A 13732-nucleotide genomic window follows, 5' to 3' on the forward strand; every position below is an offset into this window, starting at 1 on the left:
TAGTCCTCTACACCACCAATGGCCAGGACGTTCTTTGACTCAAGCAAAACATCGTATATTATTAATATTCAACTTTTCTAACTTTAGTCTGCACTCTATAAATCTATCTATATCAATCCCCTCCCCGTTTATCTTAGATCTAGCTAACTTCCGAATTAGACTTCATGAATTCAAGGCAATGATGATAGGTGGCGCCATGGTTGGAGAGTGATTATTATTTAAAGGCTAACTCAGGTCAAGATAGTTGGTACTATTATACAACGGGATAGGAAACGCCTACTGTCCGGAATGACAGGTGGCCTATCGGCCAAACCAAAACCAAGTGGCCGAGGAGAACGTCCATAGCGGTGGCACCGGGAGACGTTGTAATCACTTTGGTTTGCCGGCCGTGATTCAGTAGGCGAATGCTCCAAAGGCCTAATCAGGGCGAGTCTGCACGGGGACTCATCTGAAGCGGCAAATTGGTCACGAAACTATACCAGGGGTATACTGGTACCATGGGAACCGGGAAAGCCCCAGGATTCACATACTTTGGGTGAACTCCCGTTGTATGTGAGGACAGCTCGGTTATTTGCGGTTGGCCCCCCTAGTGGGAGTTTCATGGTGGTTGTGGTTATGTTCAAGCGAGAAGAGATCTTCGGGCCTCGACGTGGTGTTGCGTATCAACACGGGTGCCGTACTCCATAGTTCGGTAGAGATTTAGGGAATTCTTGCATCCACCAGTATGAATGCTAAGCCATGCACTTGGTATAGACTGGTACCGTTGTAGCTTGTCTCAGCGGGGCTCTGATTATGGTCACAAAATCAATCCGTGTCTTAAGAGGACCATAGGATTAAGTCTCATTACAGGTGCCTACGTAAAACACCATGGGCTTCACTTGTCCGGAATGACACTGTGAAAATAATAGGAACGAAATCATATTAAAATTTGATTAAATTGTTTGTGTCCTTAAACTTTAAAATGATCCGTGCTTTGGGTTTAGACAGGCTGCTATTAGTGGCCACAATACCCATGATGCTCATCTTGAGAAGGGGAGGAGGGCATGTACTTGTAAGATTTATTCGAGTACGATTTTGGTGTCATTTTCCTTCCCTGCCTTATGAAGTTTAATTCATCCAACCTCAGGTTTTTGAAAACTTTGAAGTTTAGAAAATGTATGGGCGTTTTGACTCGAATCTTCCTTTCGCTAAAGTAAATTTCGAGGCAAATTGAACTTGGTTCCAAAATATTAACAGGAAAAACCAAATGAATCGGCAGAAATGAGTTGAACCCATTATAATTTGAAATTTAGACCATCTTAAATAGGAAAGATGTGTCTTACTTTGAGGTCTTTATGACATCGTCTTGTATAATTTATTGAAACGCATGCTTTGTAAATATTGACAAACTTTTTATGCATTTCAGAAAAAAAAACAACACAATTTTCCATCTCCGTTAAAATCATATTTTCTACATGCTTCTCAAATATACTTCTTAAATGTACGAACATAGGATATCGACAAAACAATAAACACTGAACAAAAAGGGGAAATTTTTAACCTATTTGCAACACTAAACCAGCTGATATGAAACAAAAGAAAATTTAATTAAATATTTTGAGATTTTATGTACATCATTTTGAATTACCCAGTCAATACATTTTTGAAATCGTATTTCATGTTTTCCTTGATCCATTTGTTATAATTAATAATATTAATGAAAATAACAAATTTGCCGGGAGCTCTGCATGCTCCACCCAAAAGTAAAGCACTTAGGTGCCCATCACAATACAGGGGACCGCCACTGTCACCCTACATTTAAGCAAAAGAAAAGCAAACATAAATAAGTTTTTATCTCCAAACTAACTTTATAATTAATATTACCACACAATGCTCTGGTTCGTCGCTTGTTAGAACACCGCAAATAATTTCATCTGTTTTGTTTATATTGGGGCAATTTGTCATGTATAGTGTTTGCTTCTGTTTGATATTTATTGGACTCCCCTCCTTCAATTGCAACAAGAAATAGAGTATTTGCATAAGATATTTTCAAATTAGTTTAGGTCGACAGATCAATTGCAACGGCCGATTTACGAGTACTTGGTAGGTACAAAAAGATCGTATTTAAGGGGGAAACCACATGTCCAAGAAGTAGATTTACATAAATAACTTAAATATCCCAGAATATACGGCAAAAATTTCATAGTGAAATTCGTATTCCTTTAGATTTTATGAGCGAAGAACCTAGTGCTTATCGGGTGCAGGAGGAATAGTACGCCTAGGTAGCCAAGGTTAAACTGTACAGGGCCATGAGAGAATTCGATATCCCGACGAAATTGATAAGACTGACTAGCACTAATGACTAATGAACGAGGCCAGATAAAAGCAGCAGGATTACTCTCGAGACAATTTGAGATCAACGGGGGTCAAAGACAGGGGGATGCCCTATTATGTGTCCTGTTTAACCTGGCACTGGAAAAAAAACGATCCGTGATGTTGAGGTAAATGCGAGGGCAACCGTCCTCCACAAGTCTACCCAACTACTGGCCTATGCTGACGATATCGATAAGAAACAAGAATGATCCGAGACGTACAAACTGCCTTCATCCAGATCGAGCAGGCAACACGAAATCTTGGGCTGCACGTCAATGAAGACAAGACAAAATATATGGTGGCAATGTCAGCACCAAAAACCAACCAACCAACAACATCAAATTGCATTGGGCAAACAGAAAGCATTGAGATAGGAGCCTGCAATTTTGAGACCATTAGCAATTTCTCCCATCTAGGGTTGAAAATCACAACCGAGAACAGCTACGACGCTTATTTCAGTTTACAAGAACTGTTTCGTTCGAAACGTCTCACCATAAGGTCAAAGCTCTTACTGTACAAGACAATGATCTTTCCAGTCCTTATGTATTTCTCGGAAACCTGGGCTCTTAGCAAAAAAAATTTCCAACCCTTCGCCGCATTCGAAAGAAGAATCCTCCGAAGAATTTTTGACCCCCTACATGAGGATGGACAATTTCGTAGCCTACATAAGGACGAAATCTATGAGGGATACCATGACCATCAGGTTGTGGATGAAATCCGGCCCAATAGCTTACGGTGGGTGGGTCACTTAATACTTATGGATGAGAATGATCCTGTGCGAAAAGTCTATAAGGGCAATATCTATGGTAAATAAGGAAGACGAGGTAGACGCTGCTTGAGATGGAGCGATGGCATAGGTCAGAACTCCAAGCTGCTTTTGGGGATATCGAATTGGTGGCGCAAAAACGGGGTGTCTGGAGTTCCTTATAAAGGCAGGCCTAGACCGGATACCGGTTATTGCGCTCTTGATGATGATGACTTGGAAGCCGAAAACCCGATTACTCCTAAAACTAATTTAAACAGATTTAGAATTCATAATTATTAGAAAAAAAAACAAAATGCTGCCAGGAATACGTAGAAAATTATTGGAAAAAATGTTTACATAATATTCTTGAGATGTTATGCATTCATGAAGAAGAAATGAAGAAAAACTCTCGCTTAAGAGCAGAGGTAGAATTTGCAATTAAGATTGGATTGTTATAGTGGAAGCGCTGCCAGAGTAAACTCGTACGAAATTTGAAAGTTGTTTTTTTTTTTAAAAAGGCAGTTAGAGGTACGACATATACGCTACGCGACGCGACGCGGCCATAAACTGCACTGCCTGACGAAATATTTTCATATGGTTTTGTAAGCACCAATACAAACTTGAGCGACACTGCACGACGCGAAATTCAGCCAAGCGACACGATGTGACCGAGTTACCTGGCAGAGAATGTTTTCCAGTGTCGCCTGTCATTTCCGTATAATTCAAGTTTATGCATCTGCCATTTTGTCTAAAATCAAACTGACTATACCAAATATTAGATTGTAGTATCCAGTTTGGTAATCCGTTTGGTGTTTCGGTTCAATGTCTGCCTGTCACACGCACTTTTTCAGAAACGGCTATACCTCTGACACGAAATTTGGTTTCGATTAGCACTTTCCAAATTCGATCTTAGTTTTGACATTTGGCGGAAAGACGGGAGTGCGGGAGGTCGAAAGTGATGGTTTCTTTGAAGGAGTCATTCTCAGAAACTACCCAACACAAAAATCTGAAAAAAATCATGAAGTGACCTCTATATAGTGGCCAGGCTCCAAAATACTCTCCATATCTATATCTACTCAAATTAAGTTAATAATAGTATATTACTATGTTTTTTTGGAAGTTGGCTAGAAACTCCTCTTAAGTTCACCTAACAGTTTCAAGTGCAGTAATATATATTATAGTATAAAGCATGATGATCCCCCGAGATTCATCAAAATCTTACTGTTAATGGTAAAGTTACAGTAGTTTAAAGTTGTCTTTTTCGTATAAATTTACAGCAAACCAAAATGCTAAATACACATATACATTACGGGCTAGTACAAATGGGATAGTTCTGCACTCAAATATACTTATAGAAGAAACAAAGCCGTGCCTAAAGCCCCGAGCGTCCGATTTCCCTACTAATTTTTGTTTCGGATGACTTTTGAACAAATAGCAGTGCGCACTCCAAGAACTTCCTTAATTTTTGTATTTTATAATATAAAAATTCAAGAATATAAAAGAAAGTGAACATATTTACTACAAGAAAACCCGCATCGAAAAGTTAAATAAATCTGTCAAAAAAAATTCTCGAAAAAGTTATTTTATTGCCACTTCTAGGTGTACCATCCCCCTTAAATAGCCTGAACGCAGCCTTCTACAGGCGCACTTATATTTGTTGTTATTTTTCTATCCGTAGCTGAAAGTGAGAAATTTCTTAATAATCGAAAGTCCCACTTACCATTTAATTTTGTTCAAACTGAAACTCTCTCAAAATGACTTTTTTCACATTCGCGGGAATTCTAAGAGCAACGAAATTTGGAAGTGTTGTCAGTCTTTAGCGATGATGTCAGGAAAATTGACAGACCAGTAGCTTACTCCAAACTACAATTTTATTTTATTATGTATATATATATTTCGGGAGCAACTTACTCCCTTAATCAGTACAAAGCTAAGCTACTGGTCTATCAATTTTAGACTTAACTACAAACAGAAGGCAATATCTAACATTTTAGATGATGTCAGGCTTTTGAATGTGCCTTTTGCATAATTCATATTCCTCAAAAATAAGTTAGCAGAATAAAATTAAAACCCTTTGGTTTCAAATAAAAATTAGAGTTGCTACATGCTACGTCCAGCAAGTGGAGAATTCTAGTTACGGCCTTCAGTGAACTAATGTCGCCTAACTTTCACTATGGCTAATATGTAATGTGGTTTCCCCCTTAGGCTAGTATATCAACAACTCCTTTTAACTCGAAATTCAGCCAGTCGAAAGTGCAGGTTGGTAATAACACTGATACATTACCGCAGAGAGCCCCCATCCAATTAGAGTGCATTTCTGGCCGAATACTGGGCCTATGGTTGACGGTACAGTTTTATTAGTATTTTTGTTGAAGAAAAAAGGAAAGCTGACCTGAAAGCAGTTAAGAATAATGTATCGAGTGGATTACTGGAAATTTTCGTAATTAAGATCAGATTGTTCATAGGTAATTTTCATCTTAGATATCATGTAGAGGGGGTTTGTGCTAATGGAGTACTATCGGAACCAACCTGAATTAATGTTATGTCATCTAAGGCTTTTCCCTTGGTTGGGTAAGCTACGACTCCAGTCACCTTCCTGACAAGGAAAGCTTTCGTTGAATTTTTATCCAAACGGTTGCTTCCGGCTATTACCTAAAAATTACTCACAACTAGTGTTAGTGATAAATTTGATGCTTCGTATCTTACTCGGAGTTCTTCCGGGTTTGTTGTCAAAAGCATGCAATGTCTAACAGTTACTACAAATTTTGGACTGATAATGGCACCAGAGCAGCTTGATAACCTGTTGACGGTGTTCACTATGGCAGCCTTCAATAAAAATGTAGATACATTAGTGTTGAGGCACTGTTAAAAATTCAATATCGAAGTCCGTACAGCTGATGGATATTCTCCGTCGGTACATTCCTCTATGGTGGCACAGGAATAACAGATTAAAATTAAAAATACTACTACAATTTGTAAAATATTATGTCTAAATGTATGTATACACATCTTTCATCAGGTTGAAAATTTAAAAGAAATTGGGAATTAGCCCACTGAAAATCGTGGATTTTGCTTTCAAATGAATTGTGACACATTTCTCATGAACTTCTTAAACCTAAAATTTGGTGATCACGGAAAAATATATACATACATACATGCATTACATATGTACGCTTCTTTGATTTGTAATTGACACATTTACATGACATTTTGCATATAATTATGATAGTAATAGTATAGGTGAAAATATTATTCCGTAACTGCACTTGGATATTGAGATATCCCAAGTTACTTTAGTTCAAACCCGGAGATTTCCGTAATTGGAAACGTCATCATCCGGTCTAGGCCTGTCTTAATAAGGAACTTCAGATATCCCGGTTCTGGGCCGAGCTCCATTAATTCGACATCCCTAAAAGTTGTCTGGTATTCTGGTCTACGCCATCACTCCATCTCCGGCAGGGTCTGCCTCGTCTTATTTTTCCACCGTAGATATTGCTCTTGTAGACTTTCTGGGCTAGATCATCTTCATCCATACGGATTAAGTGACCCGCCCACCGCAACCTGTTGAGCCTTATTTTATCCACAAGCAGACGGTCATGGTATTGTTCGTCCATCCTCAAGTAAGAGGCCACAAGAAGAACCACAGTTCCAATATGGAAAAAGAAAGGTAGTCCAGCAGAATGTTTAAATTATCGTCCGGTCCGGTTACTATTCCATACCATGAAAATTTTTGAATGCATTCTTGACAACCGTATTCGCGAAATCGTTGAAATAACCGTGAATCAAGCCGGATTTGTCAAAAACTGCGAAACTACTGACGCAATACATGCTGTGCGGTTACTCATGGAGAAATACCGTGAGAAACATCGCCCTCTTTACATTGTATTTCTGGATCTAGAGAAAGCGTTTGACCGTGTGTCACACCAACTCGTTTGGTATACTTTACAACAACAATTAGTGCCAGAAGAACTCGTGCGCTGAGTTCAATTCCTCTACCACGATCCGAAAAGTAAAGGTCGAAGTATGGCGGTTGTATCAAAACCGCTTCGTGTTCATCAAGGAAGCGCCCTTTCACCACTCCTCTTTATTCTTGTTCTGGAAACCGTCACACGGGACATCCTATGTCGAGCGCCCTATATACTGCTTTATGCAGACGATGCTTTCCTAGCATCTGATAGCAAAAATGATTTCAAGCAACTTGTCGCCCTCTAGGGTTCTGAGTGTTGGCCGGCTATAGAAGACAATGAACGGAGTCTTGCGGTAATGGAGACGTAGATGTTACGTTGGACGAGTGGCGTGACACAGTTTGATCACATTCGAAATGAGGATATCCGCGATCGTTATGGGGTTGTACCCATCGTGGAAAAATTGCGAGAGAAGCGTCTTCGATGGTATGGTCATGTAATTCGCGCTAACGAGAATTCGCTTGCCAAGATTTTTCTGATCATGGAAGTCGATGGTAAACGACCAATAGGCCGGCCGAAACAGCGGTGGCTTGATATGCTGCATGGGGTTTTAAAAGCCTCAAGATTGCACCCAAATCAGGCATTCGAGAGAGCTAAATGACGAAACCGAGCACAACCGAGCGAAGAAGATGCATTCTACATTCTTTTAAGACAACTAGAGTGTCCAACAACCCCGCAAAGCTAAGTGAAATTTCAAAAAGAAACGGATATCGACCAAATATATTGTCTAAAGGTTATTGTAGTTGCTGATTACAAATCTTAGTTCTCTTTAGTTCTATAGCATCAGTATTTCAGAATATGATCCTGATTCAAATTAGATTCTGAATGCGAGACGAGACAACAGTGACTTCCATTCCATTCCGTAGCGAGTAATGGAGTTGTCGCCCCTCCTTAATGTGTGACCTATCTATCTATATTTATATATCTGTAAATGGCCGTATGGATCTACTGCTGATCGCAAAGTGGTCAAACTCATTGCTCATTCGGGCTATGTCAGCTGAAAATCGACTGACATTCTGGCAAGGTTTATGTCTGAACAATGCGCCATCGATGACAAACGCGGTGGAAGTTGCAGAAATCCAATCCATCCCACCAACATCGTTATGGTCGCCAAAATCCTGTTTCCCCATCACATGTTTGAACAAGCCCACCTTGTCATTCAGACATATGTCACCGTTAGGAAGCCTCTCTTAAATTGCGAGCATTTACTCGTAGAAATCGGCTTCTCCATCAAAAACTGGTTCCCAGGTCGCGAGAACGTGACTTGTGGTAGCCGTCAGAAACAATCTGACACCGGCTTCGCGTCTGTCATCAGTTGGCTTTCCAGAGTACAAAAGAACATTGCCACTAGTGTGGTATATGTAACGTTGGGGAGGGGGGGGGGGCGGTTGCGTTCTCGATACCGTTTCTGAGGAGCGTGTGCACATTCCAAAAACCAGTCATCATTTGTTTTCGATAGCTGAAAATTTTCGTCATGAGGTCAATGCTTGTTCGAGGCGTTGTTGATGTTTTGGCAACGGTGATGTTTCCAAATTGGTAGGAAGTTAGCCCACAAATTTCCATTCGTTTTGGTCACCTTTTATAGCAATCGAGAAAGACTTTAAGCGCCAACTCACAGCGCGGGTTCACCAATTAATAATAATAATAATAATCGTTGGCGTGACAATCAAATTAGATCAGGGCCTTGAGGTGTGTTAGAGCACTTCATTCAAGACCGTAATGGTACACTACAAGACTGTCGACTGCAGTACCCTATAGGAGGCAATATGGTCACATTTGCGCTCGTCACTACATTGTCGCCGGTATCATTAGGGAGTTGGTGACAAATGGAGTATTCAGAAGAGTTAATAGTTCAGCGTGGAATCCGTCAAAGATGCACTCTAACAATGAATATCTACAGCAATGCGACGTCTGAGCTAAGCATCGATTAATGGGTTGCTTAGAATACACAACGAAAAGTACCAATACTCCAAAGAGATGAAAAACTTTTAGTGATTTTACTCCCGCTAAATCTCTATTAGTCAAACATATATTGAAAAGTTGACAGCAATTGGGAGCACAGCATTTTGTACGCCACTTTTTTATAAATATCAGTTAATCAAAATTTAACCCTGCATATAAAGGCAAGGTCGCAAGTGCATTTCCATTTCAGTCCGTGTTAAATGAAAGCAGAGGATAACGCCACCACCGCTTTCTTCAGTTGTCGTATATACTTCCGAGAAATAAAAGGAAAACATGAAGATCCCAATAAACACAGTCAGCTGAGAATTCGGCGCTTTCCAGTATAACGAAAAAACTTACACCATTTGTAAAGTATATGGAGAAATGCTGGGGCAACGAAAGTATCGTTCGTAATTGGAGTTATGCAAGATTTACAAACGAATCGACTTTTATGATTAGTTGTTTCAGGGAGGAGGTTGGTCAAAACACAACGGACGTTTAAACATCCAACAAGGTTTCACTTTTACGGATGCTTCCAGCGGCAGAGATTTTGTTCCCTTAGTGCTTTTATTATAAATCACGACACAGAGTTTATGGTGAAATCAAACTTTTGTTGAAAAAGTCCGACAGACATAATGTTAATAATATATTACTGTATTTTTTAGAAATTGGCCGGAAACACGTTCGAATTTATCCTAGTAAAATCAAATTAGCAAAGGTAGAGGCTGTAATCAGTATCACAGTAAACTGAATAATCTGATATATATGTGTATAATATATTACAAGTTAGGTTCAAATCGGAGAAATGCACAACCAAATATTCTTACATAAGAAATACACAAAACCTTCCCTACCTGAGGGTCGGAGCTTCTAGTTTCTGACTTGTTTTTGCCTTATTTTTGTTCTACACCTTCTTATTGAGCACGCTCTATATAACTTCACTATTAAGATATTTATACCTATGGAAATCTCTCACATCTGACTGAATCAAATAGCAAGCTCTATAGCCGATGACGTTGCTTTAATTTTGACAGAATATTCTTTATTTCGATGCAATAGATTTGATCAAAATTATGTGAATGAAATGTTATTGTTTAAATTCTTGATCGTGTTAATTGCATTCAAAAATATATTAGCGGGATCAAATCGTACAGGAGGTAACACTGTAGCACCAAAAGTGCACACTGCCAAATTTGCTGCTGGGGTGAGTACGCATCATCGTGCTAACATGCCGATCTTAATTTGAAAAAATTTCAGATTCAGCTTCTCTATCCTAAGGATGAGCACCTTTGCGGCGGTGTTATGATAAACTTGATGCATGTTCTTACAGCTGCAACCTGTGTTCAAGGATTCGAGGAGGGATGGAACTTGGCACAGCTGGTAATGAAGCCTTTTATACTATACAAATTTCAGTGTCATATGTGATGCAATTTCCGCAAATTCTTAGAAATCTAACGAAGTCTGTGAATGCTGAATAGTCATGACATATTTGGTTAGCTTAAACTACGTACGCATTTTGAAGCCATTTTACTTTTGCTACCGTACAAGCAGAATTCCATTGTGGTTATAAAAACTGATAATCTCGGAGTATTCCCGTACTATGAATTTTGGTCCGTAAAATAGTGAAAGTGATCTCCTCGCCCTCTCCTGCCTGCATAATTATGCTAATAATAATAATAATATTTGGGTTCTAAGTCCTGCACTTTTGTGAAATGCTAGGCGTGAATTGATTCCACAGCGAACTAACTATTCGACTTGAAATCTATTTATCGATCTATCAAGCATATCTGTATGATAAGAATCCTAGACTATGAGGACATTTGGAAGTATCAAGCCATGCTCAGATATTCACTTTGAGCTGCCAGGAATCCGCATTCGTATATAAATAGCATCTTTCTTGTGAACACTGCCATGCCTTTTCTTAGGGAAACAGGACAGCAACGATTTGATTTTTTACCCAGTATGCTTCTTAATATACTTAATTGGCTGACTATAAAAGACAATGAACGGCGTCTTGCGGTAATGGAGACGAAGATGTTCGTTGGACAAGTGGCGTGACGCGATCGTGGAAAACTGCGGGAGAGGCGTCTTCGATGGTATGGTCATGCAATTCACGCTAACGAGAATTCACTTGCCAAGATTGGTCTGAACATCGAAGTAGTTGGTAAACGACCAAAAGACAGGCCGGAACAACGGTGGCTTGATACATTGGATGGTGATTTAAAAGCCTCTAGATTGCATCCAGATCAGGTATTTGATAGAGCCGAATGACGAAATCGGTCACGACGAGCCGACCCCGCTTGTGAACGGGACAACGGCTGAAGTAAAAGAAGAAGATCGACAGAGGGACTGACCTTCGGTTGCATGAGAAACCATCCTAAATTTACCCACCGTTCTTTTGGAGTTGAAAAGAAAGGAGCTAACGACACATTAAGGCTTGACGGGACTACTTGTGAACGGGACAAAGGCTTTGCTGTCAGTTTTCCATGATGACACATGCGGCACGACGACGTGGATTTATTCCTGATGCTCCATTTATTGATAGGTTTACCAATGTATCCGCGCAGGAATACAATTGTCGTTACCTTTGTTTGCTTTCCCTGTTCCAGTAAGTAATGCAAATCCCTTACTCAGCCTGTGGCTAGTTTTACTTCTCCATTCAGGTCCTGAATAAAATCCCTCCTATGTTGCGTGTGATTTTCGATATGGAATCGGGATTAGTCCTAAAGTCTTTAATTGATAAGGTATTACGTAGGCTTAAATTGACATTACCGTTATATGCCGCTGCCATCATGTGCGCGAGTCCCTTTGCTCCCCTTTTTTTCGATGCCTCCTTCACCATGCTTAGGACCGCTGCCGGTCCACCTTAATTATACTCGCTGGGTTCATAAAGTTCATAACGTCTGGTAAATATAATTGATCGGGTCCGAAATAATCAATATAAGAGGTCCGTGGCTTAACAATAAAATAACGTTTATTATACATATATCAACATTATTAGCATTAGTATGCTGTAAAGCGACCTGTTCAAAACTGCGCAAGAGTGCGGTCAGTGTGGAATATGTGTAAGGATGTGGCAAGTGTGCATGCGTGTTGTGCTTGTATGTTCGAGAACATACGTGTGGAGTATGTGAGTGCATTATCATATCTCCAACAGAACCATCGATTGAGGATGTGATACGTGAACTTTCCCTCTCTGTCGTGACCCTCGAGCGTGAGCTTTATTTCTCCACGTGTGTGGTCAAGCCAATCAATTTTTCCTTTTTCTAGTTTTAACGTCACGCGTTTTTTTCGGTACGTTCCCGCTATATTCCCTTTCTTGTTTTTCTAGTTCCGGTACGGTCCTAGAATCGGTTAAAGAACGCGTGCAACTTTGGTTAATACCTGAGAATCCAAAGTGCCAAGAAAGATCAACTCACAATATACAGACGGACTATCTGGAGGAATGGATTAAGTTTGGATTTCAGGATCCGGTTCATGGGTTTCCAAGTCGCCTTCTGGAAATTCAGAAATGGATGTCGGGTGGGATGGGATGTGTCTGGAAGTTTGAAGTCGGGGCTCATGAAACAATTATCATTGATGCCGCGGAAAGTCTCCAGAATAGTATAGGTCTTAAGATTGGGATTAACAGCAATGTTACTGTTGATGGTGAAGTGACAAAGTGATAATGACCCTTAGTGACAGTCACAACAGCTGAGCTTAAGTGCGGTAGGTTCATGGTTGGGTGAGCGTTTATTAGAAACTGGTGAAACCTTCCTCCGGTCTGGTTCAACTGTGTATCGAACCTGGTATCTGGTGTTTACGTCTCCCCTTATTGTTAGCTACCAATGCCTTACTTTGTAGGAGTGGATCCGTTATAAATCGTTAGGGGCTGGATGGGGTTGTAGATAGGTACTAACGTTGTCTCGAAAGACAAAGTGTCATGAAAAACAAGCACATGTATACTTTAATTTGAAAAAAAAATTTATAACGTACATATCAAGGAGATGTACCGCTTCTACTATGGTGTGAAATATTATTATAATATTATAATATATTATATATAAGAAAATCAATTGGCCAGATGTTGCTTTATTCAGATATTGGTTTCTCTATTTATTTGATATTAATTGCCATCATTTGACTCTGTATTTTCATCCATTTGCATAAATTTACTAGAAGCTGAAGACAAGTGATCAATCACAAGAAAACCGTGCATCAACGTTTTTCATTCACGATTCCTTTAACCGTGAAACAGGAGAAAATAACCTCGCAGTTATCAAGGTGGGTATGGATGAGGTTATATCCAAACCTGTTTTACAAGGAATCATGTGGAAGTAGGTGGATCATCCATTTACTGATGATGATGGAGCTGGCCCAGTTGAGTTGGCTGCAGAAAACAACACTGAAGAGTGTTTTGTTGCTTCTTGGAGCAGAAAAGGAGAGGTCTGATTCTTTCTTGAAGTTCTTTAGTCACAAAATGAGAGAGTTAAATTTATTTAAACATGTTTAGTTTGTATTCTTCTATTTTCTAGTTTGCTTTTACCTTTGTTAACTAACTTCATAATTTCAGCTGTCAGTGGGTAAACAAACTCCAAAAATGGTTCGACCTTCTGCTGAATGCACTGTAAATGTATCAAAAACAATATGTTTCGGAAACAATAAAACAGTGACAGTCTGCGACGTAAGTAAATAATACTTTTCTTCATGTTGTGTTGATTGCACAGTGTATTTTTTGCCAAACTATATG

At 39.6% G+C, this 13732-nt stretch overlaps 2 protein-coding genes across 2 annotated transcripts; one reads left to right on the plus strand and one right to left on the minus strand.

Annotated features, from left to right (window-relative positions):
• Window positions 1-1422: 1422 nt before the first annotated feature.
• LOC119652297 (submandibular glandular kallikrein-9-like) lies at window positions 1423-6200 on the minus strand. The gene is made up of 7 exons (XM_038056295.1): window positions 5990-6200; window positions 5804-5923; window positions 5627-5749; window positions 5382-5489; window positions 1864-1986; window positions 1628-1791; window positions 1423-1561 (listed from the first exon to the last, which is right to left on the minus strand). Exons 1-7 carry the CDS (start codon window positions 6104-6106, stop codon window positions 1462-1464), a joined length of 855 nt encoding a protein of 284 aa, XP_037912223.1. The 5' UTR covers window positions 6107-6200; the 3' UTR covers window positions 1423-1461.
• Window positions 6201-9992: 3792 nt separating this feature from the next.
• Window positions 9993-13678, plus strand: LOC119652017 (chymotrypsin-C-like). Its single transcript, XM_038055952.1, has 5 exons — window positions 9993-10207; window positions 10261-10383; window positions 13162-13266; window positions 13324-13428; window positions 13556-13678. Exons 1-5 carry the CDS (start codon window positions 10088-10090, stop codon window positions 13676-13678), a joined length of 576 nt encoding a protein of 191 aa, XP_037911880.1. The 5' UTR covers window positions 9993-10087.
• Window positions 13679-13732: the final 54 nt, after the last annotated feature.

The sequence above is a fragment of the Hermetia illucens genome, chromosome 3, assembly GCF_905115235.1.
Source record: "Hermetia illucens chromosome 3, iHerIll2.2.curated.20191125, whole genome shotgun sequence".
NCBI lineage: Eukaryota > Metazoa > Arthropoda > Insecta > Diptera > Stratiomyidae > Hermetia > Hermetia illucens.

What these genes read in the sequence shown, in the direction of transcription:
- LOC119652017 (XM_038055952.1), top strand. Translation starts at nt 10,088, where the DNA reads ATGTTATTGTTTAAATTCTTGATCGTGTTAATTGCATTCAAAAATATA. An exon ending in ATAACCTCGCAGTTATCAAG is followed by an intron (nt 13,267 to 13,323) that starts GTGGGTATGGAT and finishes ATGTGGAAGTAG; the next exon opens with GTGGATCATCCATTTACTGA. An exon ending in CTTGGAGCAGAAAAGGAGAG is followed by an intron (nt 13,429 to 13,555) that starts GTCTGATTCTTT and finishes TCATAATTTCAG; the next exon opens with CTGTCAGTGGGTAAACAAAC.
- LOC119652297 (XM_038056295.1), bottom strand. Translation starts at nt 6,106, where the DNA reads ATGTGTATACATACATTTAGACATAATATTTTACAAATTGTAGTAGTA. An exon ending in ACGGAGAATATCCATCAGCT is followed by an intron (nt 5,924 to 5,989) that starts GTACGGACTTCG and finishes TTTTTATTGAAG; the next exon opens with GCTGCCATAGTGAACACCGT. An exon ending in CAAACCCGGAAGAACTCCGA is followed by an intron (nt 5,750 to 5,803) that starts GTAAGATACGAA and finishes AGTAATTTTTAG; the next exon opens with GTAATAGCCGGAAGCAACCG.